At 39.7% G+C, this 25,672-nt stretch overlaps 1 protein-coding gene across 1 annotated transcript; it reads left to right on the forward strand.

Annotated features, from left to right (window-relative positions):
• Positions 1-3,566: 3,566 nt before the first annotated feature.
• LOC116037257 (solute carrier family 25 member 36-A-like) lies at positions 3,567-24,720 on the forward strand. Its single transcript, XM_031281066.2, has 7 exons — positions 3,567-4,021; positions 6,338-6,502; positions 10,497-10,574; positions 14,279-14,379; positions 19,914-19,980; positions 20,117-20,406; positions 21,875-24,720. The coding sequence occupies exons 1-7, from the start codon at positions 3,981-3,983 to the stop codon at positions 22,066-22,068; spliced, it is 936 nt and encodes a 311-aa protein (XP_031136926.1). The 5' UTR covers positions 3,567-3,980; the 3' UTR covers positions 22,069-24,720.
• The last annotated feature ends 952 nt before the right edge of the window (positions 24,721-25,672 follow it).

A 25,672-nucleotide genomic window follows, 5' to 3' on the forward strand; every position in this document is an offset into this window, starting at 1 on the left:
TCTTCAGCAGCCATGTCAGGCACAAAACAGCACGTTCGATGTTTTTGTCAATTTTACAATTCCAATATCTAAACAATGAGATAAAGTATATTAAATGATAGTAATTAAAGTTTGATCACATGTAAGTTAGATTTATGCATCACAATCAGACGTTTTGAACTAGGTGGTGTGAGGATTGGCACACACATACACAATAGTAACATAAATGCAGGCTAGGCCTATATTACATAATTTATTTACAGTGAGAAATGAAGGGAGGGTGAGACAGCCACTGACTGGAACAGAGAGGCAGACAGACGGATATAGACAGACAGATTGCGACACTTATTCAAAGCGTTTGGCTTCCAATAACAGTATAATTAAATCGCTGCAGTTCCATCTCGTGATCCTTTAAACTGTCAGCAGGAGGCAATAATTCAGTTTCTCTCATTTTCCGATGCACGCTGGCTTGTCCTTGTGAGAACTAACTTGACTATGCTGCCTTTCTCACACTACAAATATATATTCCAACCCGTTCTCACTCCGAACTCGTAAAATACGGATGCTCGGGCAGTGGCTGTCAGCGTCAGCTACAATGCAAAAAGGACCCTTCAGCGTGTGTGTAGAACGCACCAGGGAGAGCAGCAGCTACATGGCACTTGAAGATAATGTAGCATTAAGAGCGACAACGCTAGCGAGTAGTATGAAAGCCCGAAAATCAGCATAGGGAGGTTGGTTGGGGTGATGGATGGGTCAAACAACACAGAACATTCACCCAGGAGACCGGGGTTCGTGTCCCGCATGTCACATTTCCTAAACCCAACTGTCGCTTTCTTCTTTTCCTAAACCCAACTGTCACTTTCTTCTTTTCCTAAACCCAACTGTCGCTTTCTTCTTTTCCTAAACCCAACTGTCCCGTTCTTCTTTTCCTGAACCTAACTGTCCAGTTCTTCTTTTCTTAATCCCAACTGTCCCGTTCTTCTTTTCCTGAACCCAACTGTCCCGTTCTTCTTTTCCTGAACCCAACTGTCCCATTCTTCTTTCTCTAAACCCAACTGTCCCGTTCTTCTTTTCCTAAACCCAACTGTCCCGTTCTTCTTTCTCTAAACCCAACTGTCCCGTTCTTCTTTCCCTAAACCCAACTGTCCCGTTCTTCTTTCCCTAAACCCAACTGTCCCGTTCTTCTTTCTCTAAACCCAACTGTCCGTTCTTCTTTTCCTGAACCCATCTGTCCAGTTCTTCTTTTCCTAAACCCAACTGTCCCGTTCTTCTTTTCCTGAACCCATCTGTCCAGTTCTTCTTTTCCTAATCCCAACTGTCCCGTTCTTCTTTCTCTAAACCCAACTGTCCGTTCTTCTTTTTCTAAAACCAACTGTCCCGTTCTTCTTTTCCTAAACCCTCTCCATTCTTGTCCCGCGTGTCATGGAAACGTACCTTTTTATAAGCGCACCCACAACCTTTTCCTTAACCTAAAAGTGACGCCAAAGGCACCTGACCAAGCGTCCGTATTTTACGCGATGTGTTGCATATTTAACGCCCGACTGTCCAATATGATACTTTGGTGTGACTTGAAAGTGACTTGTGACAAGCTAAAACAAAAGCTGTTTGTCTAAAGTCTAACTGTTTATTTTAGTTTGCCACGTATCTTAAAATGTCTAAATTGTTGTAAGCTTAGCTGCCTACTGTGATGAACTGGCCCCTCTTTCAGCGGTAAATCCACATGGCTAAATATCCACGTGGATGGCGTCCTGGGAGCTTATGGTGAAGGTGTGAGTACCTGATTTACCTCTGCTGAGGGAGGAGGACATAGGACAGGATCAGTGACTGGTGCTGACTGATGTCGGTGACAAATACAGCTCTTGAATCTTCATTCTTTCTAATCTTCACTCACTATGAGTTTATATAGTGACTTTTGTTCTACAAACATTTAGTTTCCAACGGGAACTTAAACTTAATTCCCACTGGCATTGTTTCCTTGCGCTACTTTCAGATGGTTTTATTTTAAAGATGATTTCTCCTTCCTCCATAGTGTGTAGGCCTACTTAACTATATAAGTCAACACTGACGTCATCATACTCATTCCGACCAATGGTGGAACTTCATCACTCAGTGACAGGGGGACATAGGGACAGAGTTTTGAGGTTGTAGGGCTGGTCCTATGGTCCACCCAAAAACATATTTACACTTTCAACAAAAGAGATGGGGTTCAGAAATATCCTTTAGCAATTTCTTTTCTGTAAAATCTGGGCATCATCAATCAAGGCAAACCCATCTATATCATCTAAGTTTTGTATTACATAACAACAAGAGGCACACCGTGCCTGTTCACCTGACACCGAATCACTCTTTACTCATCCATCCTAGTCATGAGACCTTCATAACCTCTCTAATGCAGGACATGACATTATTGGTTTTGACTATACAAAAGTGTAGAGTGAAACCATGCACATGACTCCAACTTGTCATACTGTGCTCCCAATTAAAAAACTGTGTGTACTCGTTCAGCTCCATTATTGAATCACCAATCCACTATTCTGAGTGCAGTCAGCTGATTGGGTGGCAGCTTTCAGAAGGGAACAAAAATCCAGTTAGGCTGATGTGGACCTGCAGCTGCTGTTTCCATGTACAACCCAATATTAAAAGGCTAAGAACATACTAAGATTTATTTATTTTTTTAAGTACCCCTATGAATAAGTAAATGCTATTGGTTAAATACCTTGTTAAATCAATAATTTCTAATAGACAGTGGCCTTAATCTCTAATTTAACAGACAGTCTGCATGTTTTGGCAACACTTGTCTTAAACCGATCAAATAATAAGATAATGAAACCATGTATAGATTATTTAATCTAATAATAACCAGTAATCCAGGAAATTGACAGAATTGACTCATTACCTTGATGCAAAAATCGCTGCCATTACACACTCCTGGGTTTTGGCATTGTTATGAAAGATAACCCACAATTGCTAAATAAACCTAATACTTCTATGTGTACAGCTATTCTAGTGCAATAATTACATCCATAATTACATCCATAACAGTGAAATGTTTACATTTATTTATACTATACTTTATACTCATTATATTTTATTCTAGTTCAATAATTACATTAATTTTGTCTTTATGTTTTTCCTGTTTTATTTAAGTGCACTGATCAGGAATAACACTCCTAATTTCAGTGTATTTAATACAATGGCAATAAAAGCTTTCTACTCTATTCTAAATATTATAAGGATAGCTATTTTTTTTTTTTAAATTATTTTCTATTTGTTGCTTGATGGTTGTCGACCTAACCTATATTACTTTTTGTGTGGTAGTGTTCTGTCTTGAATGAGACAACCATAGCAACAGAAAACCTGTTCTTCCAAATACTTACAGACTAGAGACTGTAAAAATAAGTTTCAGACCGAATTGTGTCACAACTACAGATGGTAGCTTCGAGAAAAAGGTTTCCAAAGTAGAGCAGCTCTGATCCATTCATTGAGCATGTGGACAGTGCATGATCAGGGCGGAGAAGACGTGACGTCACGTATCAGGCTGCCCAATAGCAGCGTCTGTTTCCCAGCCTATGATTGTACAGGAAATACTATGAGCTCTGCCTCCTTCCCTCTCGCTGCAGCGATGAAAGCAGAGGAGATAATCGAGACAAACCCGTGGATGTGCCATAAAACCGTTTGTTAGAGACCTGAGATATTATTCTGCCAGTAGTTAACCTGATGAGCTCGCAGCTCGCCGGTGGTTTAGTCGAAGATAAGAAGCTATATATAAGAGGGGAACCTTTAGCAAGCTGAGAGCGACAGAGGGTGGGTTTGTCGGCCCACTGCAGTCTGAATCACCGCAGACTCGCCCCACCACTGGTTCATCATCATCGACGACGTTTGCCCATCTACGTGCGCATCCTCTCGGAGGCACAAAGCAACGGGAAGGGACGAGACCCAAAGCCGTGTTTGACCCTCTGCCGCAGCCCCGAGGTGCGCTGCTTGGCAGGGCGTGCTAAATAATGAGCCAAAGGGACACACTGGTTCATTTGTTCGCTGGAGGGTAAGTCAGGCTACTGAGTCTACTGAGATATTGGGGTTGTTAATAGTCTCAGTATTAAAACATGGTTAGTTGGACTCGTATGGGTTATCTAACGTTAGCTAAATTAAGCTAACGTTAGCTAGTTAACAAGGGCCGTTTTTCTATGCAGCGCGTGCATGTGTTATAAACCTGTCATCTGTGTGCACGTTAGTGTCAAACCTGCCCGTTAGAACTAAACTTCCTGTCAACACTTAAAAATATAACCATTTGTACAGTCAAATATTAACATGAGAGAGAGAGAGAGAGAGAGAGACTGGCTGGCTGGCTTCGGGATACCACTGAGTATTACAACTGAGTATTACAACCTTTTTTGCCGTTTGATACCTGTAAATACTGCCATCTTCTTAACAACTGACAAGATTTTAAGCTTTTATTTCGAAGGCACATTCAATTTTTATTTCCGGCTCGTTGCTGAACTCTCTCAACAACTTGATGAAGTTCTGCAGCAGCCACAACAATGCTACTAATTATGTCCAGAGATTTTGCATGTTAAGAATTTAGGAGATTAATTAGATGAATAAAACGAAATGTCAGTTACAGGCCTGTGTATGTGAGTCAATTAAGTTAGTAACTGTTGAAATCACAACTCCTCTAACTTAACTGTTATGTATGTATTTAGCATTATACATCCATGCTATTTAGGGGTTCAAACACATTTTCATGTCAAGGACCCCTACAGTAGATAGCATAGACAGATAGATAAGCATTACCCTGCAAACATACATCTGATAATATTAAATGTTTTAGTGTTGTGCTATTTCTGAGGATCCTTTGTAAACCACTAAATAAGCCCCCAAAATTAGGTCAAGAAAGTACTGCTTTATGTTAAACAGGCAGCCCATACAGTTGAGCAACGATTCTCATTCACAACTCTGTAGACACACCCAACAACTCTTTCATGGAAAAGAAAATGTCAACACATGTAAATGTTAGCACTTTATTGAGACAGTATGTCTCTCTTATTTCAATCTATTGTCTTCAGTTTATCTTCATCTGTTACCTCTGATTTCATATCTGTACGGAACCATTGACGTTAAAATACGGTAATCTCATCACACTACAATTCTTTTGTTATCTTTCTTGTCAGGGATTTAAAATCAGAGAACAAAGGAAAATACATTGCTATCTTGAATAAGCAAACTCAGTTTTGCTTTCCCCAAAAACCTGAGCTGGAGGCCTCAGCACAGCACTGCCTCTCACAGCCATTAGACACACAAAACACATGCTCTGAAAGTAGGCCAAGGGTTATGGCTGCCTGTGAGCATGAATGTGGGTTGGTCTTTTGAAAGGTAAATATAGCTGGTGTTACACTGGAAAGAGACTGCAGCTAGAGGAATTCACTGCCAACTACCAGGATGTCAGCATACACATGTAGAGCATTTGTATGGTTTGTCACTTTGGTAGTCAACAAGGGCTTTTCCAGCGTTGGGGTTGTTTGATTGGGAAGCTTGTTTATACAAGTCCTATTGTGTAAAGCACCAAGCCTTTGGTGAAAGCAGAGAGGATCAACTAATGTGCATGTGTTGCACTCGGACAGGACATTGTTTTGAGATGACGTTTGGTAGCCATGGGGTTATAAGAATAAAGTACTAATTCATACCACATGAATGAAATTGAGAATACAAGGATATTTTATGTGGAGGAAATGGATTGCAGTAGAATTGGCTTTGGTTTGTTTACATGTTGATGGCTTCAGTCAGAGCAGAGGTCAACGTCTAAGCAACATGATCAGTTTCTTCGCCTCATTTGTAAGTGTGTGTGTGAGGTTAGTGAGCCAGCTACACAGGAGTCTAATTTTCATAACTCATTCTCGCCTACTCGGATGGCAACATTTAGCAAAGTGGTTGCAGTTACACTGAACCATGGTCACTTTCCACTAAACTGCATCATGAAACCAGTTATACGCTCTTGCATTTTGTAGTATCTTGCATAAGGCTATCGCAACATCAGGTCATGGTGGTTTGATGTCTGCCTGCTCCTAAATAATTTTAAAGCTAACCGATTGTGTTACCAGTGATTGGGGAGATCAGTATTGGAGGATGGTTTAAAAAAAGATAACAATAACAAGAGAAATAGCCAAAATATAGATGTGATAATAATATATTACATTGTATTTATGGAGCACTTTTTAAGATACTCAGAGACGCTTTACAGGACAGATGAAATGAGCAAAAATGAAAACAATACAAATGCTATATAGAGCGTTGTCCCTTTCTTACACCATATTAAATATTTCTGCACCCTTTAATCCTTAACCCCTTCCCTACTTCCTTCTAGATGTGGTGGCACAGTGGGCGCAATTTTGACTTGTCCTCTGGAGGTTGTGAAGACCAGACTGCAGTCCTCTTCCATCACTCTCTACATCTCTGAAGTCCAGCTCAGCACCGTCAATGGAGCCAGTGTGGCCCGTGTCGCTCCACCAGGGCCTCTGCACTGTCTCAAGTAAGGAAAATTAGGCAAAATGTTAACTGAACTGACTTTACTAGGGGTAACTTCAAAAAGGAACCATACCAAGGTTAGACATCTAGGAAGAAGCCAAGGCACGCGTCTTTTACGAAAAATATATATAAAATGCATTTGGCACATTGTAAATAGAATAAAATAAAAACAACTTCAACGCAGTTACAGGCACAGGATTGGGGTGAAACAATTTAAAGAACCAGGTTTGAGCACATCAACAGGTACAGCCATTCAGCAATCAAAGTCAACCCCTCTTAGTTTTGACTAGCTACAGGATATGTAGATTGTTTCTGAAAATGTTTGTGTGTAAATTAGGGAGGTAAGGGTATAGTCACCTCATTAGTAAAATAGACTTAAGGCAGCCTAAATACATACTCTGCAATGTTATAGCAAGAACCAAATGGAAGCTAACAGATGCAAATCTGCAGCACAAATTAAGGCAAAGGCACGCCTCACCAAGTTGTAAATAGGTCAGCCTACGAGCAAATTTGCAGTTATCCTGAGTTGCATTACTCAATGAATGTGCAAAGAGCTCAATGGCGTTTTTTGCCCCCAACTGCACCTTCCAGGCAGCGCTGCGACCGCTGCCTTCAAGGCACCAAAGGGCCCTGACACACCAACCAGACGGGCCGACCGTCGGCAGAAAAGCCAATCGGACTGATCAGACGGGTCCCGAGGTCCAAAAAATGCCTCAGAACACACTGAGGCGACGCCGACTTGAGCGTACGCTCTGCGCGTGCGCGAAACGTAATACGTCTCCATACCACCAGGCGGCGCTGCTCTGTATTGTTTCCATTAACAGTCTGATTATTTCCCAGAAAATGAAAACCGGCAGCTGATTGGACGAACGCGTAACGTGGTTCCTTTTTCTCCGGAAATTCACAGCCAGACTGTCATGGCGGCTTGTTCAGAATACGATCTCATATTGTACTAAAATAGTTCACCGAAACGTGTTTCTGAAAACATTTTAAGAGAGAAATAGGCCGTGCAGTTGCTGAATCTGTCTTCATTTCAGATTGACAAAGGTCAGTTTAAAAGATTTTCGTCAGATTTTGAGCGGCTCATCCGCTCCCCATTTCCGGGTGAGTCCCAACTGCCCTGCCCCCGACTGAACATGTTGGGTCGGCCCAAATGAATGCCGACGGCTCCTCGGACGGCCGACGGCACGGGACACACCGAACAGACTCGAGTCACGGACCTCGCCAGACGGCCCGACGCCCGATTATCGGGCTGGTGTGTCTTCTCTCTAACCTTAACCCTAACCATAACCAGTGCCTAATCCTAGTGCCTTCCAGGCAGCGCTGCCTGGAAGGAGCCATTGGGGGGGCAAAAAAACACAGATAAACGTGCAAAGACAGCGGCAGAAGGAAGAAGGTCTGAAAGATACAAATGAAATTCCTAAATTAGGAGGTTTTGTATCAGCATGTCAGAGCTGGAACACACTCTTTGTTTGCTGTCAGATCTAGGTACTCTAAAGTGTATCCATAGTATTAATAAAACCAGTTGTTTGTCCAGTGTCATTGTAATCTTCCCATGAGTTTACATTGACTCTTATTTTACTCTACATCCTTTTACACTACTTCCTCAGACCAACTGTGCTTTTTGAGGATTATTATTTGCCTCAGCATGACACTTTGAATTCTCCAGGAGACAGAAAGTTACAGCAGTGTAATGACAGACCAAAATGGGGCAAAAAACTCTCAATGGATAATTAACCTTAAACCTGCCCTGGGCAGTAAGTTTCAAGTTTTTTTTGGGATTGCTGGTGTATTTTCTCTTAGGGAACTACTGGTTTAGTTTTTAGCGAGCAGCAGAATTTATAACCAAGACACTTGAGCAATGCAACAGATAAAAAGTCCAGCGTGGAGTATATTTGGTTAATGGCACCCAGGGACAGAGCAGATTATTTTAAGCCTCATTTTGACCGTGAAGCTCTGGGGCTGTTTTGGGGTGCCTTCTCCAAACAACTATTGGTAGAAAACTACGCAATAAATTGTTCCTTTTTTGCCACATGATATGTCGTTCATCTTCTGAACAAACAGTGGAAAGTTACTAGCAAAATGGGAAGTGAGAGCGTAGGGGAATCCAACATTGGTTAGGTATTTATTTGGCTTGGTACTCGTACTTACTGTTAGTCACTGAGGGATTAACAGTGTTAAAGTAAATGTTCAACGTAGCCCCAGTGCTCTGCTCTAGTTCTCTTGTAACCTATTTCCATACCTGTCACGGAGCATGTCACACTGTTAAACATACTACATAATGTACAAGCTGCTGTGCATGGAATTTTCCACCGGCAAATGCTTGCATTAATTATTTTGCAAACTAGGAATCCTATACAAACTTCTCGTATTTTACTTTGTATCTCAGGAAAAAGTATTGCTTTTTAACGTAGACTACTGATTTGCCAGGGTATTAAGTCAAAACAAAATTCACTGGCTGTTGCAATATTTGGGAATGTTTTCTTTGTCAGTTTGGCTGCTTTAAGTTCAAGTTCAAGTTCAATACTTTATTGCCATGTCAACACAGTTGATTGGAATATGTCTTGGTGCCAATCAAGTAAAAAAAAAAAAGAGAGAGAAAAAAGGCAGTACATACACAGGAACGTACAGTACATAAAAGACAATCACATAGACAATCATTCAAACCAGTAAAAAGCTGACCTTGTGCTATTGCAACTTCCTATAAAGTGTATTGTGCAGTCTATTAAGTGCACTTGAATAAGGTGCATTTGAATTTGAATTGAACAAGGCTTTGTTAACAAGGCTTTCTTCAGGGTTGCGTTTAATAGCATTGTACTAATGCCTTTTGCAGTTAATCGAAACATTGTTTTACCCTCAAAAACTTTGGTTGTGTGTGTGTCGACATAAACCAACTTCTTGTGTTGTCCTTGAGATAAACTGCCACTAGCAGAAACTGTACACCACCATTACACAATAGGGAAGGGAAGAGCGGTATGGCAAGGAAAGGAAAAAACCCACACGAGTCAAAGTGGGTCAACATGCAAGTAGTACAGGCATTGTTCAATTTTAGAGCAGAGTATGTTAGCTTATGATTAAAATGTTGTGACTATGGAGGAACACTATACATGCTACATACTGTAAATAATTTTTGAGGTGAAGTATTTAGCTATGAACAGTAGTTGGCAAAATCTCACAACCAGGGTGCAGCCCACAAAACCACAAGCTTAACAAAACACAGCTACATAGCTGCTTAAAGGAAGATTTTGACTATGTCTTGTTTTTAATTGTGTGGGACAGCTCAAGTCTAGAAATGTAATCTACCCCAAAGGACCAGTTTGTTATCTAGCCCAAAGCACTACTTTCTTTTATTTAGGGTCACTTATTTCTTCCCAGGATAGCTTTACTTTAAATGTATTTTGCGTCACGGTTTATGTGAAAATGTGCAATGAATGAAGGTCAACCATAAGCCGTGGCAGATGTGGTTGGTACAAAAAAAAAGTTATGGAACAAAATTCTAACAAAAAAAGAGAGAGAGAAAGAGAGAATGAAAATGGTTATTTAGATGAGAAGATTGCCAGCCTTTTTACAGAAGAAGGCTAGTTGTTTCCTCCTGTTTCCAGTCTTTGTGCTAAGCTAAGATAATCAGATACTGGCGCTTGTTTTATATTTCGCACACAGGCATGAGTGCCAACAATTGTTTCATCTAACTCTCTTTAAAAATAAAAGCATTTCAACATTTTTGTTTAACATTTTGGTTTAAAGTGGATTAAGTAAAGGTTCACATGACCCCACCTGCATGCACAGCCAAGACATAACTCTAAAGAATCTACCAATATCTGTGGTAGATAAGAATTCATAACTGTGATTTATCTCCAGCCAGTCACATGATTATTCGCCCAATGGTATACATTTATATAAAGCCTATTACATGGATATTAAATGTACTGTATGGTTGCTCTGTATTATGATGGAATAACCAAGAAAACATGAATTGAAATCTCAATCTTTCTCTGCAGGTTAATTATAGAGAGAGAGGGACCCCGTTCACTCTTCAGAGGACTGGGACCCAACCTAGTGGGTGTGGCACCTTCCAGGTATGTACAGTATTGTCTACAGTGTTCTGGCTGTGGTGCATGTCTTCTCCTGCCTACCTTATGGCCTAAAAGACACCTGTTATGCTCATTTTCAGATTCATACTTGTAGTTTGTGTGTCTACTAACATGTTTACATGCTTTAATGTTCAATAAAACACTTTGTTTTTCTCATACTGCCCATGGCTGCTGCGCCTGTATTCAGCCTCTGTCTGAGACGCTCTGTTGGAGCGCCTGTCTCTTTAAGCCCTCCTCCCGAAAAAGCCCAGTCTGCTCAGATTGGTCAGTGTTTCCGGGTCTTTAGATCTGTGCCCCGCTCTTTTCTGTACCATTTGATTTTATTAGGATCCCCATTAGCTGATGCAGAACATCAGCTACTCTTCCTGGGGTCCACATAAAACATTACAACAAACAATAAGACATTTTCAGACAAAACAACCACATGATATAAAAATAAGAGCAGTATAACTAGCATTATTCTTACTTGCAAATATAAATATACATATTCCTCTTCATATACTCTTATAAATATTACACTAAATACATAAGCACTGAATATTGAAAAAGTGAAATCTCACATCATCTTTGTATACATATAAATATTCCTATACATAAAAAGTACAAAAGTAGTTTAAAAAATATGGTTACAAGCTTATGGCCCTTAGATGTTGCTTTGCTTGTTTTTTTAAAGCTTGATTTATTGTGCGCTTTAGCAATCTCAGCCAGAAGTGAGTTCCATGCAACCATACCTCGATACAGTACTGTACGTTGCATTGATTGTGTTCGGGGTCTAGGAACTTTGTAAAGACCTCTGGTGGCATGTCTGGTGAGGTATTTATGTGTTTCAGAGCTAAATATAAGTTGACTATACAAACAAATAGGAATTTTCAATTCATTAACGTTTCTAACAAAAGCCAGGAGTGGACCATCTGTTGCAGTCGAGGACTGTCTGGAGAATAGCAGCACTTTCTACTATGAAAAAATCACCAATAAATGCTTCTAAACCCCAAATTACACAACTGGACATGTTCCAGCAGGAATGTGATCCGAAAATGGGGAGAAATGAACCACATCTGCAACCAAGAATAGACGTTTCCCTGACATTAGCATTCAGCTACATAGAAGTGTATGCAATGTAAACACTGCCTGGAGCAGATGACCATATGGTCACGGATTGACGTTACCTCGAGTTAAAAAACTAGTTGGAAGCGGAGCCTTCACAGCGGTCTGAAATCTGAGGTTTTTGCTCACAGGGATTACTTTTGCGTTTATTTCATTATTAAGATGTTCGCCACTTTTCAGATGATCGTCCGACATTGTAACATTAGTATGACAGAAATAAGATCAAGGATAATAGGTCTCCTTTAAGCAAATAACAAAAATGTACAGAATAAAGCCAAAAGAAAGATAAATATATATAAATAACCTAAATAACCTATACTTGCCTAGCTGATAACCATTGTAGCAGAGTACTGTAGTTCACCACCACAATCTGTGATGTTTATAAGAAGCTTTCAGAATGAACCACTGTTATCAACACTAGCAAGAGCTTTTATTCTCTGTTATCAGAGAATAAAAGCATTCTGCGTCATTTACACCACATGTTGCATCAAACCTGGACAAATTTTTGTTGAGGAATGCATTTGCTTCTGCTTGATCTTTTTTTTTATTTATTTTTTCCCCCAAAGCTTCCGGCTCATTCAGAGCTTGTGTTGGCAGCAATAATAGCAGGCCACAGATACAGTAATGATTGGAGTCAAAATCCAAAATGCAATAGAAATCTGTGTTTCAAATCCTACAGGAAATGAGTAGCTTTCCTCTCTCTTAGTTCGGCTGGTTAGGGTTACATAACATCAAAGTCTGAATCAGCAACAGCAGGGCAGCAGCCAGCTGTGTGACTGTGGATGTTATTGTGTGCTATTTATCACAATGGAGTTCCTATATTGAGAGAGTTGTGTTTGTGTCTAATCCCCCTCCCTGACCTAGTCTAGTTTGCCCTAGCTACTGCTGCATCACATGGCCATTGTCGTTCTCTTCCCGTTGGTTCGTTAGGGTCTCTGTCTCTCTGTCTGAGTCATCCTTTCCATGCTCTTATTTTGTGTGTGTGTGTGTGTGTGTGTGTGTGTGTCTCTTCCGTGGGCTAGTTGTCCAGCTGTGGAAATGGTTGTTTCCTGGTCACAACAGCTATAGCAAACTGTGCTATAGGAAGATATTGTTACATAAGAAGTGAGCCTGTGTGCGGTTTCATGAACCATTTGAAGCCTAATGTTCCAATCCCTAATATTCCCTATTAAAATAATTTTTATGTGGTACAAAATTTAGATAAATCTTCCCAGGCTGTGTGACATTAGAGATACAGTATATGATTACATATGTACATGATTGTCCCACCACTTAACTGAAACTGTTAACTGTGCATTTGTTGAAATAATAAAATTAAAAACACCACTTTTTTATGGCTCCACTGCCACATCAAATGAAAAAAAAAAAAAAAATATATATATATATATATATATATATATATATATATATATATACATACACACACACACACACACACACACACACACACACACACACACACACACACACACACACACACACACACACACAGCGGAAGATTCCAATTTTGAAGATGTATGTCAACGTAAGATGTAATATTTCCACTCCATTTAATCACAGTCTGATTTAGGTAAAGCTTAAGATGCAGATGCAATATAATGAATGAAATAACTGATTTATTGCAAATGTATTCTTCTACAATGGGAGGTCTGCGTTGCCGGGCTACAGAGTTATTCTCGCCTGTTATATTTGGGAAACAGCACTCTGACGCTGGGAAGCTAAAAAAAAATCTTCTGATGCTAATGAGAGCACAGTCCACTGGGCTCGCTGCTGGCGTTCATTAGCAACACACACACGCACACACACACACACACACGCATACATACACACACATACATACATACACACGCATACATACAGAACACCTTGCACCAGCAGCATCACTCATTCTGATGAGAGGTATGAGAGATGCACATTCAGACACACTCACATAATTCATCTCTCATCTGCAGAGCAGCATGATAATGTTGTGCATGTATGCTCTCAATTCAGAAGGAGGGCAGAGAGGGAATGTCATTGGGTTTAATTCTACTCAGCAGAAATGTTAACTAAATCCTGTGATTTTGTTTAGTGAAGAGCAGCTAGAATCATGGGAGATTAATCTGCTACTAAACATTGCGTGCATGCCCTCACACACACACACACACACACACACACACACACACGCACACACACACGCACACAGGCAGAGATAAACTTCTTTCAGTGGCTTGCATTTAGGCTACATATTAGCTTGGCTTAGCTCTATTGCATGTCCTCATGTACAATTTAGGCAGTATTTCATTTCAGTTGAAATAAGGTTTTCATATTTAATGCATTTAACTTAATGCTATCTTGTATATAAATCTTGGAATAATGCAATTTGTTTGTGTTTGTGTAGTGCTCTTTTATAGAGCAATTAAATTCCTGAATGCTCATCATTCTTTTTTTGTCGCAAAAAAAAGTATAATTTTGATCAGCGGTGTTCAAACTGCAAAAAGCTAATGAGTAGAAGTTAATCCTTAGTCAATTTAACCAGTGTTTCTGATATCTTACTCTTACTATCTAATGTCTCTCTGTATATTTTTCCTCATTATTTGCAACAGGGCGATCTACTTTGCGGCGTATTCAACAGCCAAAGAGAAGCTGAATGGGGTGCTGGAGCCAGACTCTACCCAGGTGCACATGGTGTCGGCTGGGCTTGCAGGTAATGATGGCTCCTTCTCTCCCCTCCCTTCTGTCTGTTTGTCACTGTGTGTCGCTGAGTGTTATCTCTGCCTGCCTGTCTGTCTGTCTGTCTGTCTGTCTGTCTGTCTGTCTGTCTGTCTGTCTGCCTGGGCAGTGTGAATCACTGATGGGTTTAAAAAAAATACATGTTAAAGAATTATTCAGTTTGTCTTTATCAGACAGATTTCATTTTACTTTATCTTTTCATCATTTTCACAATCTATAAAGTATCCCCCCCTCCCACATCCCTCTCCCTCCTCCATATACATTTGTGGGATGGTGTGATTTTCACAAATTTAAAAGCTTGTGAATACCTGAAGCATGCCAAAGCTAACTAATGATATATGTTTTAAGAAGTAGACTTTACGTAGCTGTTTTCATGTATAAAAATTTTATATATAAACAATGGGAGGTTTATCAGAAAGCACAATTTAAGACTCTCAGGATCACACTGGCCTTGAGCTTGATTGTGGTGAAAACAGCCTCCTAGTTTACTGTAAACCAAGCCTAAACAAAGATAATTCTTTCCATGTTGTAACTTTCTACAATCAAATTATTTCAAAGTAAAGAGTTAATGTCCCATCTGGCATTTGATAAAAAAAATGTTTTTGAAAAGAAAAAGCACATTGAAACTGTGCCAGTCACATAGCACATCTACTGCTTTCTATCACCACATTTTATCTGAGCATTTTGTTCCTTTAAAAACACCCAGATAATACAGTATATTGTCTCTCTGGGATGGCTTTGCCAGCCCATGTATAGCTGAGGAAATAAATCCTTAAATCAGCAGTCTCAGACTTTAATGCAAATGAGACCCCGCACCCAGACAATTTCAGGCTATAATCTGCCACTGCTGGAATTTACACCATGACTCTGCTGTATATGTATATAAATATATATTTTAGCAGTTTGGTAAAAAGAAGAAAACCACATGGTCCTCAAAGTTTAGGTTGTGCTTTCCTCCTCTCCTAGCCCCTTTGTCCCCCATGTCCTCCATTATTTATTAATTTCCCCCTTGCCCTTTTTTCCTCTTTTTATTCTTTGATTTTGAGGCCTCTCCAGAGGACTTTGTAAATGGTTTAACATCCCAGTTGTTACTTAAACAGTGTGGTCTGGGCCCCCTTCTTTGCTCTGTGTGTATAGAGGAGAGAGCACGGCCCCCAAAGGTCAACCGGGGCCCCTGGCACTCGGGCGGACACGTCAGGTAGCATCCCATTTCTTTACACTGGTATGATGAAAACCATGGTGATTTTAAAAAAAAAAATAAATATTAGAAAGTTCATAATGGTTATTCATTTGTAATGATATTACCATTGCTTGTGGCAATGTGTTTGCTGCTGGTTTGAAGTTCTAGGTTCTTATTATAAAGTTGTTGTTTTTTTTATTGCTTAGTCTTGACACACACCAGCCTCCCCCTTCCCCTTAGCCTGTTGCCTTGTTTCATCAGCATAGTAAACTTAAAGTAATGACACATACTTCTGTGGATTTGAAGTTGTCAGCACAAAAGAAATGCTAACCTTGTTGTTGTCACTGCTACAGAAGGTTATAATTGATCCATTTTGTCGTTTGTTGTCATCTATCAACACCATTAGTGCCTCAATCCGTTCTTATCAAGGGAAATCAGTTTCAGTTATACAAAAGGATGGTGCTATTTTGACATGACTTCCTCTTTTTAAATTAGTTGGAATTTCAGAAGAAAGTTTGCCTTTGCAGTTTAACCCCCAGTTTAAAACAAAAACAAATCATTACTTGAATGTGGACAAAATGCAATAAGGGCACAGACATGTAAATAAAGTTGGGCACACTTTAACACAACATTATTACATTACATGTCATTTAGCTGACGCTTTTATCCAAAGCGACTTACAATTGCTATATATCAGAGGTTGCACACCTCTGGAGCAACTAGGGATTAAGTGTCTTGCTCAGGTACACATTGGTTGATGTATCACAGTGGGAATCGAACCCAGATCTCCCACGCCAAAGGCATGTGTTATATCCACTGCGCCATCACCACCACTATATATAACATAGAAGAGTCAGTGTGAATATTTGGTCATTAAGCTTAGAGAATAGTGTTTTTTTTCTTCATGTTGCACACATTTCTTCATCAGTGTGGCAGTTGTATTTATTTAACTATAGTACTTTGAATGACATATCTGTGTAGTTGTACTATACGCACTATACAGTTCAAATATGTTAACCGTTACTGCACAGATCAACTTATTGTCTCTGTCTTTCATGTGCACATATTCCATATTCAATCTTGTTAGCGCTGAGAAATAGCAGAGTTTAAGAAAGCCTCAGAACAGCTACATTTGACCCCGATGCTTGGATAATTGCTTCCACTTTTGTAAAGTGACTTTTGTGGAGTCACTGTTTCTCATGACCTCCCTGCGGTGAACTGTGGGCCTACTTGCACTCGGGGAACTCTACTTCGACTTATTTACTCTTCCAGCAGTTAATGTAAAGCATGTTTGCCTTCTTGTAATGTAGGTCCAACTCCTCTGGAGAGACGGCACAGGGATTATGTGCCTATAGAAGGGTCGTAATGCAAACATGCAGCAGCATGCCCATACAGTATGCAGATACAGCTATCCACAGAGGCTCAGCTCAAGATCTAGTTAGCCTGTATGGGCTGCGAAATATTTCTGAAGTTACTTTGTTCTGTGTTATGGAATTTTGGGAAAAAAAATCTACATTGAGACATTTTTATTTATACCTTATTGATTCAGAGGGGAAAGTGGTGATCAATATTTCATGTGCAGATGTATTTTTTACACATATCAGTTATTATTGGACACATGGTCTCCTATTAAGCTGACTCATAAACATTAATAATAAACATTCAAGGAGAAACGATACACAAAAACAATGAACAAATTCAACTAAAACCATTCATATCAAAGAGTTGAATATTATAAACAGCTATATAGGGTCCTCTCCGTTATATTGTGTGCCATTGTGAACGTTAAGATGTTTATTTAACAATAAATATTGAGAGTTATCATGTTTGCCTGTCTACAGTGTCTTCCTGTGTGACATTGAAGTAGACCTAAATTTGATGCGTTTTCCTAGAAGCAGACTGTCTCGCCGGAGACACATTTTCCACCACACACAAGGACACCTTATTTATAAATGTATCCCAGTTTTTTTCCAGAATGAGGTTTGGCCCAGAAAGATGTTTGGTGCTGGCTAAATTACACTCAGTGTTCCACCTCATTGATTCACTTTAGTATGATCAACCACTTCATCCTTATGTCATCACACGTTGATTAAATGGTCTCCTCACTCCTTTCATCATCATTGTCACTGCTTAGAGTCTGTTCTACACAACGGCAAGGTTAGCATTTCCACCTGCCACTCTTACATGTCTACTACCTTATTTCAGGAAGCATTTGATTGATTTTTTTTTTCTCTAATATGTAAATTATAAGATGATAATGGCACAATAATTATGACGAATACATCCTCAATTAAATGTTCTGCCTCTGTGTTTGTAGTGGTGAGATGGAGCTGGAGTTTTGGATTGGGTTGGCTTCTGTTCAGTCAACATTTTCTTTATTCCAGTTGATAAAAAGAGTAAAGGGAGGGATACATTGTAAAGTCAAAGAAATGCAAAAACAATGTACCTCTACGTATAAGAGTCAATTAAAGGGATTGGTGTTAGAGTTGGGGTTAGACTTTGGGGAAAGATGGGGGGCGGGGGGGTCAGTCCTTCACCCCCCCATCTCTTCTCCAACTACCTGTACAGTACCAGTGGGTTGGGCTGGGTGGTTGGTGGGGTTGGGGGTGGATGTGACTGCTGCTTGTGTGCGACTGTGGTACAGAAAAGCCTGTGTCTATTTTAGGGCTTTACTGTAAAGCTTTCACCCCTGCGTGATTGGGTGGGAGACCCCCGCCATCTGTGCCCCCCATATCTGCAGGCTACTAGCTGCAGCGGGGAGGAGCTGGAGGAGCTTTGCCCCTCCCTCGTGAGTACACGCCATAGACGCTACTTCCTTCTACTTCCCTCTTTTTTTTCTTCTTCCTCTTTTTGTCCTTCTCTTCTTCTCTCCAACAGACCTGTGTCTTCCTCTCTTCTTCACGCAGTTGCCTTAACGTAGGGCTGTGTTGCATTTATTCACTAGATGTGACTGAGGTCTCTTTCTAGACTTGCCCTCGTCTTAGCTTGTTTTCTGCAAATGGCCATGCTTTATTTCTCCCCGTTAGATCCTTTGTATCAGAAACCTTTAGAGAGACTTTGTGTCATTTCATGATACAAAGTTCTTATTAATTAGCTTTACACCCTACACATTACGCTTTATATTACTGTATATTACCCAGCGTTCCTACTTAACACCACAAGAACATCATCAAAGTTTCATCCCATGTACAACAACAAAAACTCAAACAAGCGCATGCACACACTCAAATCTAACTTTTTAGGGAGCCCAAACTAAGCTAGCATTAATATTGGTTGTAAAAGCACATGGACATATAGAACAGGGCTGCTCACCACTATTGGGAACTAAAGTCTGCATTCATTTTAATGTCAGAGACTTTGCACTTTAGTCCCACTGAATAATTGAAGAATCTCCTCCAGGAACCATTTTGTTTCTCTGTGCTGTCGTAGTGGTGCTAGTATCAGGCCAACCGCCTGTCTCTAGTGTCTAACCAGTTAACTACTGGTTTGTTTAATGTCACAGAATAAACCTAAAGATGTTCATTCATTGACTAATAAAGGGGGCACATTCATATTGCTGAACTAACAATGAGAGAGAGTTTAGAGCAATGTCAAAGCTACGTATTGAACCTTCTGTGTTGTGACTTGAAGTTGTGGAATGGCAGATTTCCTCGTGAAAAGGCCGATACTTTTGGGTGTATTTCAAAGCACATTGAAAGTAATGATATTAAAAAAACAGACCGCCTCCGTAAGCTCTTTAAGATGGGCAAATTATTTTTATTAGAACGAAACATAAGGGCTCTCATTAGCATTTCAAAGATGTGAATTTATCGGTAGTATAATAATGATCTGCCACACTCCCAGGCATTAAATGACTTTGCTGCTTGGCCTCATTTCCCAGTGTTTTCAGTTAGATATTTTTTTATTAAATGACAAATGATTAAAAAAAAATTAAGCTCTCACAGCTGCTGTCTTCATGTACTGCTGTTAGCTAAGCTCCTTTACTTCAGGAAGAGAGCTGTTGTTTAGATACACCTGTGTAGCATTTCACATGAAGAGGATCAATATGTGAAAATGAAAATGCATGCATTTTTGTCTAGAACTAAATTGATGATTTTTCAAAAAAAGATTGAATAAATGCAATCATCTACAGTATACAATAATTATCTATGAGAGTATTGAAACATCTCATAGTAAAGTAAAAACCCTGATGCGAGTTGATCCTGTTTAGTGAAGTGCTTTCTCATTGTCCTTGTACAGTATAGAGTATTTCATAGAGTTGATTAGATTGTGTTTACCCAAATGTCTCTGCATCTGTCTGAACCTATGTCCGCCTCTGAAATTCCCAGGGTTCACCGCCATCACAGCCACCAATCCCATCTGGCTGATCAAGACCCGTCTGCAGCTGGAAACCAGGTGAGGAACCTCAAACCTTTACGTCATAAGTAGCTACAGTGGAAGGAGTTGTATGACTCATTTATTTTTCTTATAATAATGAGAATGAAATTATATTGTTATTGGACTTCGATTAAAAGTCTTTGTATGATTACAGAACCCGGGGTGAGCGGCGAATGAATGCATTTGATTGCGTGCGGCGGGTGTACCAGATGGACGGCCTGCGAGGTTTCTACAGGGGCATGTCAGCCTCGTACGCCGGCATCTCTGAGACTGTTATCCACTTTGTCATCTATGAGAGCATCAAGCGTAAACTGATGGAGTCCAAGGCCCACGCCAGCATGGACGAAGAGGACGAGTCTGTCAAAGATCCCTCTGACTTTGTCGGCATGATGCTCGCAGCAGCCACCTCTAAGACCTGTGCCACCTCCATCGCCTACCCTCATGGTAACCTTCTGTCTCACTCAGCTTTTTTTTACTCCCAAAGGATAAGGCTTACAATATTCCATATTTTTCTTATTGTCAACAAATCCCATGAAAAGACCAAAACCAACAATGCGTTAGTCAATATCGCAATACTTTCTTACATCCCATGTGTCTGTGGCACTCAGCCCCAACCCCAATGGTTCCCACCAAGCTGCAACCTCTGGTGCTGAAAAATGAACCCTCCTATTGTCCTCTGGTCAAATTTGACCCGTTTTCAAACTTTCCATATGAAAAATTCTTTCTTTTTTTTCAAACAAATTGCCCCTAAATGACACGGATGGTTCCATACAACGCTCTTCGCAAGTAAAATGTAGGATTGGATCACTACTTTCATTGAATTCTGGGTGTTTTATTCAAATTTATAGCATTTGAAAAAAAAAAAAAAATTAAAATGGTTTCAAGACAGTATCCTGACTAAACTTTGCCTTTTGATCTTAACTGTTTTTCAAAACAATTTATAATTTCTGCTTTTTAACAAAAAAATTGACCACAGATTTAAAAAAAATAATTGTAAAACTAGTGGTAATAAGTTGGTGTAAGTGTTGTACATACTGTGGTAGTAGGGAACAAAGTGGCGAAAGTGTTGAAAAAAGCATTAAGAAGTGTTGTGGTGATGTCACAGGTTTTTAAATCGCTTTTCTTGGCTAGAGGGAACTGTTTTTTTTAATTTTTTTTCAAATATAAAAGTCCATGGATTCAAACTTTAGAATAGAACCAGTCATAACCAGTTTTACAGTCTGTATAACGGTGGCCTAGTTAAAAAAAAATCTGATTAATTTTCCAAAACACTGTACAAATCTACAGAAGTAAATTGTGCATTTGTTGGGGACTCTACTCTATGGCTTATCTACTCTACTCCACTCTGTTCATAATAAACTACTGAGCCTATGGTCATCATAATGAAGAAACATGTCACCAAGTGCAACAGTGTGGCTCATTGATCTGCTTCTTACAGAATAGAGCTGTTTGGAGCAGTTTGCACAAAAAAGATATATAACCCAATAAAGGAAAGGGAAAAAGGCAAAAAGCATAATATGAGCACTTTAAAAAAACACATCAAGACATGCTATATTTTCAGTGAGGCAGTGACTATTTTTTTCTTATTGGAAAATACCATGGTCCACTTATGCTATAAATATCACTATCATTCTCCACCTACGTACAGCCTAATGCAACAGTTGAGATTTCTTCTCTTGTAGACCAAATCAATATCTCCAGTATTTTATTTACAGTAGGTTAGGATTAGGCAGGCTGAGGGACAGTTGGTCTGCCAAAAGAATAAATAGCTCAACTGTAGGTTTTCTTGAGAATGTCAGATATGCAAATGTAGCTCTAGGGAATTCTACGCAATACTCACAAGTCTGATAAGAACAACTAGTGGCCAATGGTGTATTTAACCCAATTGTCTTCCTCTACTCTCAAATCGCAGAGGTGATCCGCACACGGCTACGAGAAGAAGGCAGCAAGTATCGCTCCTTCTTCCGAACTCTGCTGACGGTGCCCCGGGAGGAGGGATACCGGGCGCTGTACCGCGGCCTGACCACCCACCTCGTCAGACAGATCCCCAACACCGCCATCATGATGTGCACCTATGAAGTGGTGGTCTACCTGCTTGGCCGTTAGCACGCCAAAGGTAGGTATCCTTCCTGTTCAAAGAGAGAGACATTTAGCAAAAGCCTGAGAAGGAAGCCCTTTGGCGAGGGAGAGTGAGGACAAAAATGTCAAAATGAAGACCAAAGGAAAACTGAAAATACTCTAATGGACCGGAAGAGGAAAAATGGACAAAAGATGAAGAAAACGGAGGGAGGAAAGCCCTTTGTTATCATATCAGCATCATCACCTCCAGTTCCCTTTTATCAGATTGCTGGAACAGATAGACGGCGCTGCTACAGTGCACAGAAGAGGTAATATGGGTAGGAGGCACTGACAGGAAAAACACAGAAAGAGTTTGGCACCTGTTAAACTAAGGGTACCTCTAACGGGAAAGGATTTCAAGCACAATTCAGTGGCCTTAACAGAAAAGGTTTTAGTTTGCGTCCTTCCCTTTTGAGTGAGGAGTGAAGAACGGCCTTTTTCACTCTCAGATAGATGATATTGTAAAAGGGGAATGCTTGGAGGCAACGGAATTTGACAGGAGAGATGATAACTAAATGTATGTCAATTTCACTCTACTTGGCTCTATTTGTCTGCACTGTTGCTTCAGTGCTGTGAGACTACAGTAGCATTAGATGACTGGCATTTGAGGAATGTTCATTTAAAGCAGAATGTCCGAAGAAAGCTTGCATTTGAAACAAAGACATCGGTCTGTTTTTAAGTCACCTGAACCACTCATCTTTGCACTACAGAAAGTGTGGCTTCAAGCATTCCCCTCTGACCACTGCACCCCCCCCACCACCCCCCTCCGTGATGGCCTGAAGTTCATCAACAGCAGTGAGCTAACTGGCCATACACAAGGAAAGAAATGATGAGCTTGTGACGGCCTGTCACTCGAAATTGAAAGAGTAGGTTTAAAAAGCTGACATTCAGTGTTTTATTCCTCTATAACTCAGTGCCTGGTGGTGACCTGCTTCGGGTGAAGTTGGCCTTCTGTGTCAACAGTTTCTACTTGGTTAAAACTAAAATAATACACACAAGGCCAGCTTCTGCCCGCACCCAGGCACTGCTTAGGACTTTAAAAATCTTGTGTGAAAACATGAGACCAGCGTGTCCTTGTTGAGATGTGAAGTGTGCGATTGTCCAAAAGGTACCAAGGTACATTATCTTGAATATAATGTGACGGTGTGGGAAGAATGTTGATGGAGTTTCATCATCACCCAGTGAGTGAGTGAGTGAGTGAGTGAGTGAGTGAGTGAGTGAGTCTGCGGTCATGTGTGCCTGCAAGTATAATTAAAGCACCTACTCCAGCTTTCCCTCCACTAACTATTAATCTTGCGAGACACTGGGGTTGGGAGTGTGGAAAAGCTCCTGTACGATACTGGCAGCTTTCATTCCCACTCTCATGCCAGTCCTACCTTCCAGTGGCTTCCAACTGATCTGATAACATGCACTTTTGTGGCCTCTTAGGGCTTGTGCTTTGCATTTTATTGTGTGGACATTGTACATTGTAAAAGACAAAGTATTACTGTATATCAAAATGGTATTTCGCGCAACTGTTCTTATAGCAGATATATTGTACAGTTTAGAGTTCTCAGTAGTTGTGAAGGATGTCCAAATGCGTGTATATAATATAGATACTGTATATGCATATCATTTATGGTTTTGTTCTTAGGCCCATGTTTGTTCATGCTGTAGTTTGCATTTGCAATTTATTGTTTTCCTTTTGTGCAATTTAACTTTGTTTGACATTGACTGTTGACATGAATATTGATATTGCTCGAATTATTTTTTCTTACAGTATAATCTGTGGGTTTATTTGTATGTTGCTGTAAGCTGTCATGCAAATATTTGTGCTAATGCTTAAGTCGTTTTACCTAAAAAAAAGTGTTCCATTTTGCAGAGTTTGGATGTTTCTGTTATTGGTAATGTTTACATCCTTCATTACTTTCTGTCAGATTTGGGGTTTTCCTAGCAACAAGTTTTGAATATCAAAACGGAAGTATATTTACGTACGAGTTCAACAACTGGAATCATCTTTCTGCAACACTGTACAGAGTCAGGTCTGTTTAAAAACTGAATACGAGAGTTTCAGAAATTGTCAAGCTAATCTGTTACTGAAGAGGGTTGTTCAGTAACCCCTTTTGAACGGTCATTTTAAAATCTTCATATAGCATACATAAAGAATTATCTTTTGGGTATATTTGGCACACAATTTTTTTAATATTAAATTCTATTCAAGCTTCTTATCAAATTGTCCCTTAGATATTTTTATGTTGTTTATAACAAAAACGTCCTTTTTAAATGACATTTAAAACTTCTGCGCAGAGAAAAGCCGTCCCTCCACGTGTCTTACCCAGCGGCTGTGGTCTCAGTGCACACTCATTCTCCATATGGAAAAGATTACGTCTGCACAGTTTCCATGTCAAAAAAAAAAAAAAAAAAGTATTGTATTTATTTCACCAATCATAGAAAATCTGATGCGTTGACCGCGTTCACGCAAGATGTTCTTGAACGCTCTCATTCAACCAGCTGCCCTCTCTCCTTGTTGCAGGGTCATTTCAGAGGCCTGTGTTTGAACTTGTATAGTCATTGATTTTCAGTCTCTATTGACATGTTGCTAGCCAAAGCTGCTGTCGGTGCTTGAAAAAAAAAAAAGTGCTGACTCATTTTAAATGTTTTCCTGTAAAACACTAATGGCTATTATGTCTTTGGATCCATTGCAGTAATATTTGAGGTGAAGTTACCAAAATGTGAAATGAACAGACAACTGGACAAATAGTGCATTTTCACTTTATTTTTTACCTCTCATTTCAGTGTCTGTATGCAATTCAATCTTTCTCCTGTATGCTTGGACAGGATGCATCCTCAAACAGGGTTGAATGAAACCTGGAAGATTGTTTTTTTTGCCAGATCAATCATTGTATTGTATGTATTTTTTGTTTGTTTTTTAAACACAAAAGTAAATAAAAATCCACTAGTAACTAAAATATCTGCTTTTTTTTCTTGGTCTTATGGTTTATTTCTTAATGTTTATTGTTGTACAGGTATTTAGGGTTAAAAAGAAGGCACTCTTCTGAAAATAAAAATCACAGGCCATGACTGATAAACTGTACAGGTACGTAGTAGTAATAGGCTGCTTTCAGTGAACATATTAGAAAGTGTTCATCATAAAATAATCTCATTTTGAATGATGAAGCTCAGAATTTTCCAAAAGTTTCCCATTCTTTGTTAGATTGATCTTAAGTGATCCCTAAGGACATTCCTGTGTTACAGATGCCCAGTATGCATAGTAATATATATATATATATATATTACAGTGATATGTTTACATGCATAGTAAAATAAAAAAGTAGAAAAATACACTGTATACTTAGAATAAAGGGAGATGCAGAGTAGAATAGTGCACCTCATGAGCTGTATGGGTACCAATTTCTATTTTGTAAATCACAAGAAATGAGAAAACTACATAAATGTGTAGCAGTGTTACTATGTTACAAATGTTTAAGAAACTAAGTATGGAAATGTCAGTATAAAGAGTAAGGATGGAAGTCCATAAACTGTGTGTATTTACCTCCTATGACCACCGGGAGGAGCCAAATAGCTCCTGAGAGAATTGACCAGCGCACAAGTT

This window comes from Sander lucioperca, chromosome 9 (genome assembly GCF_008315115.2).
Source record: "Sander lucioperca isolate FBNREF2018 chromosome 9, SLUC_FBN_1.2, whole genome shotgun sequence".
NCBI lineage: Eukaryota > Metazoa > Chordata > Actinopteri > Perciformes > Percidae > Sander > Sander lucioperca.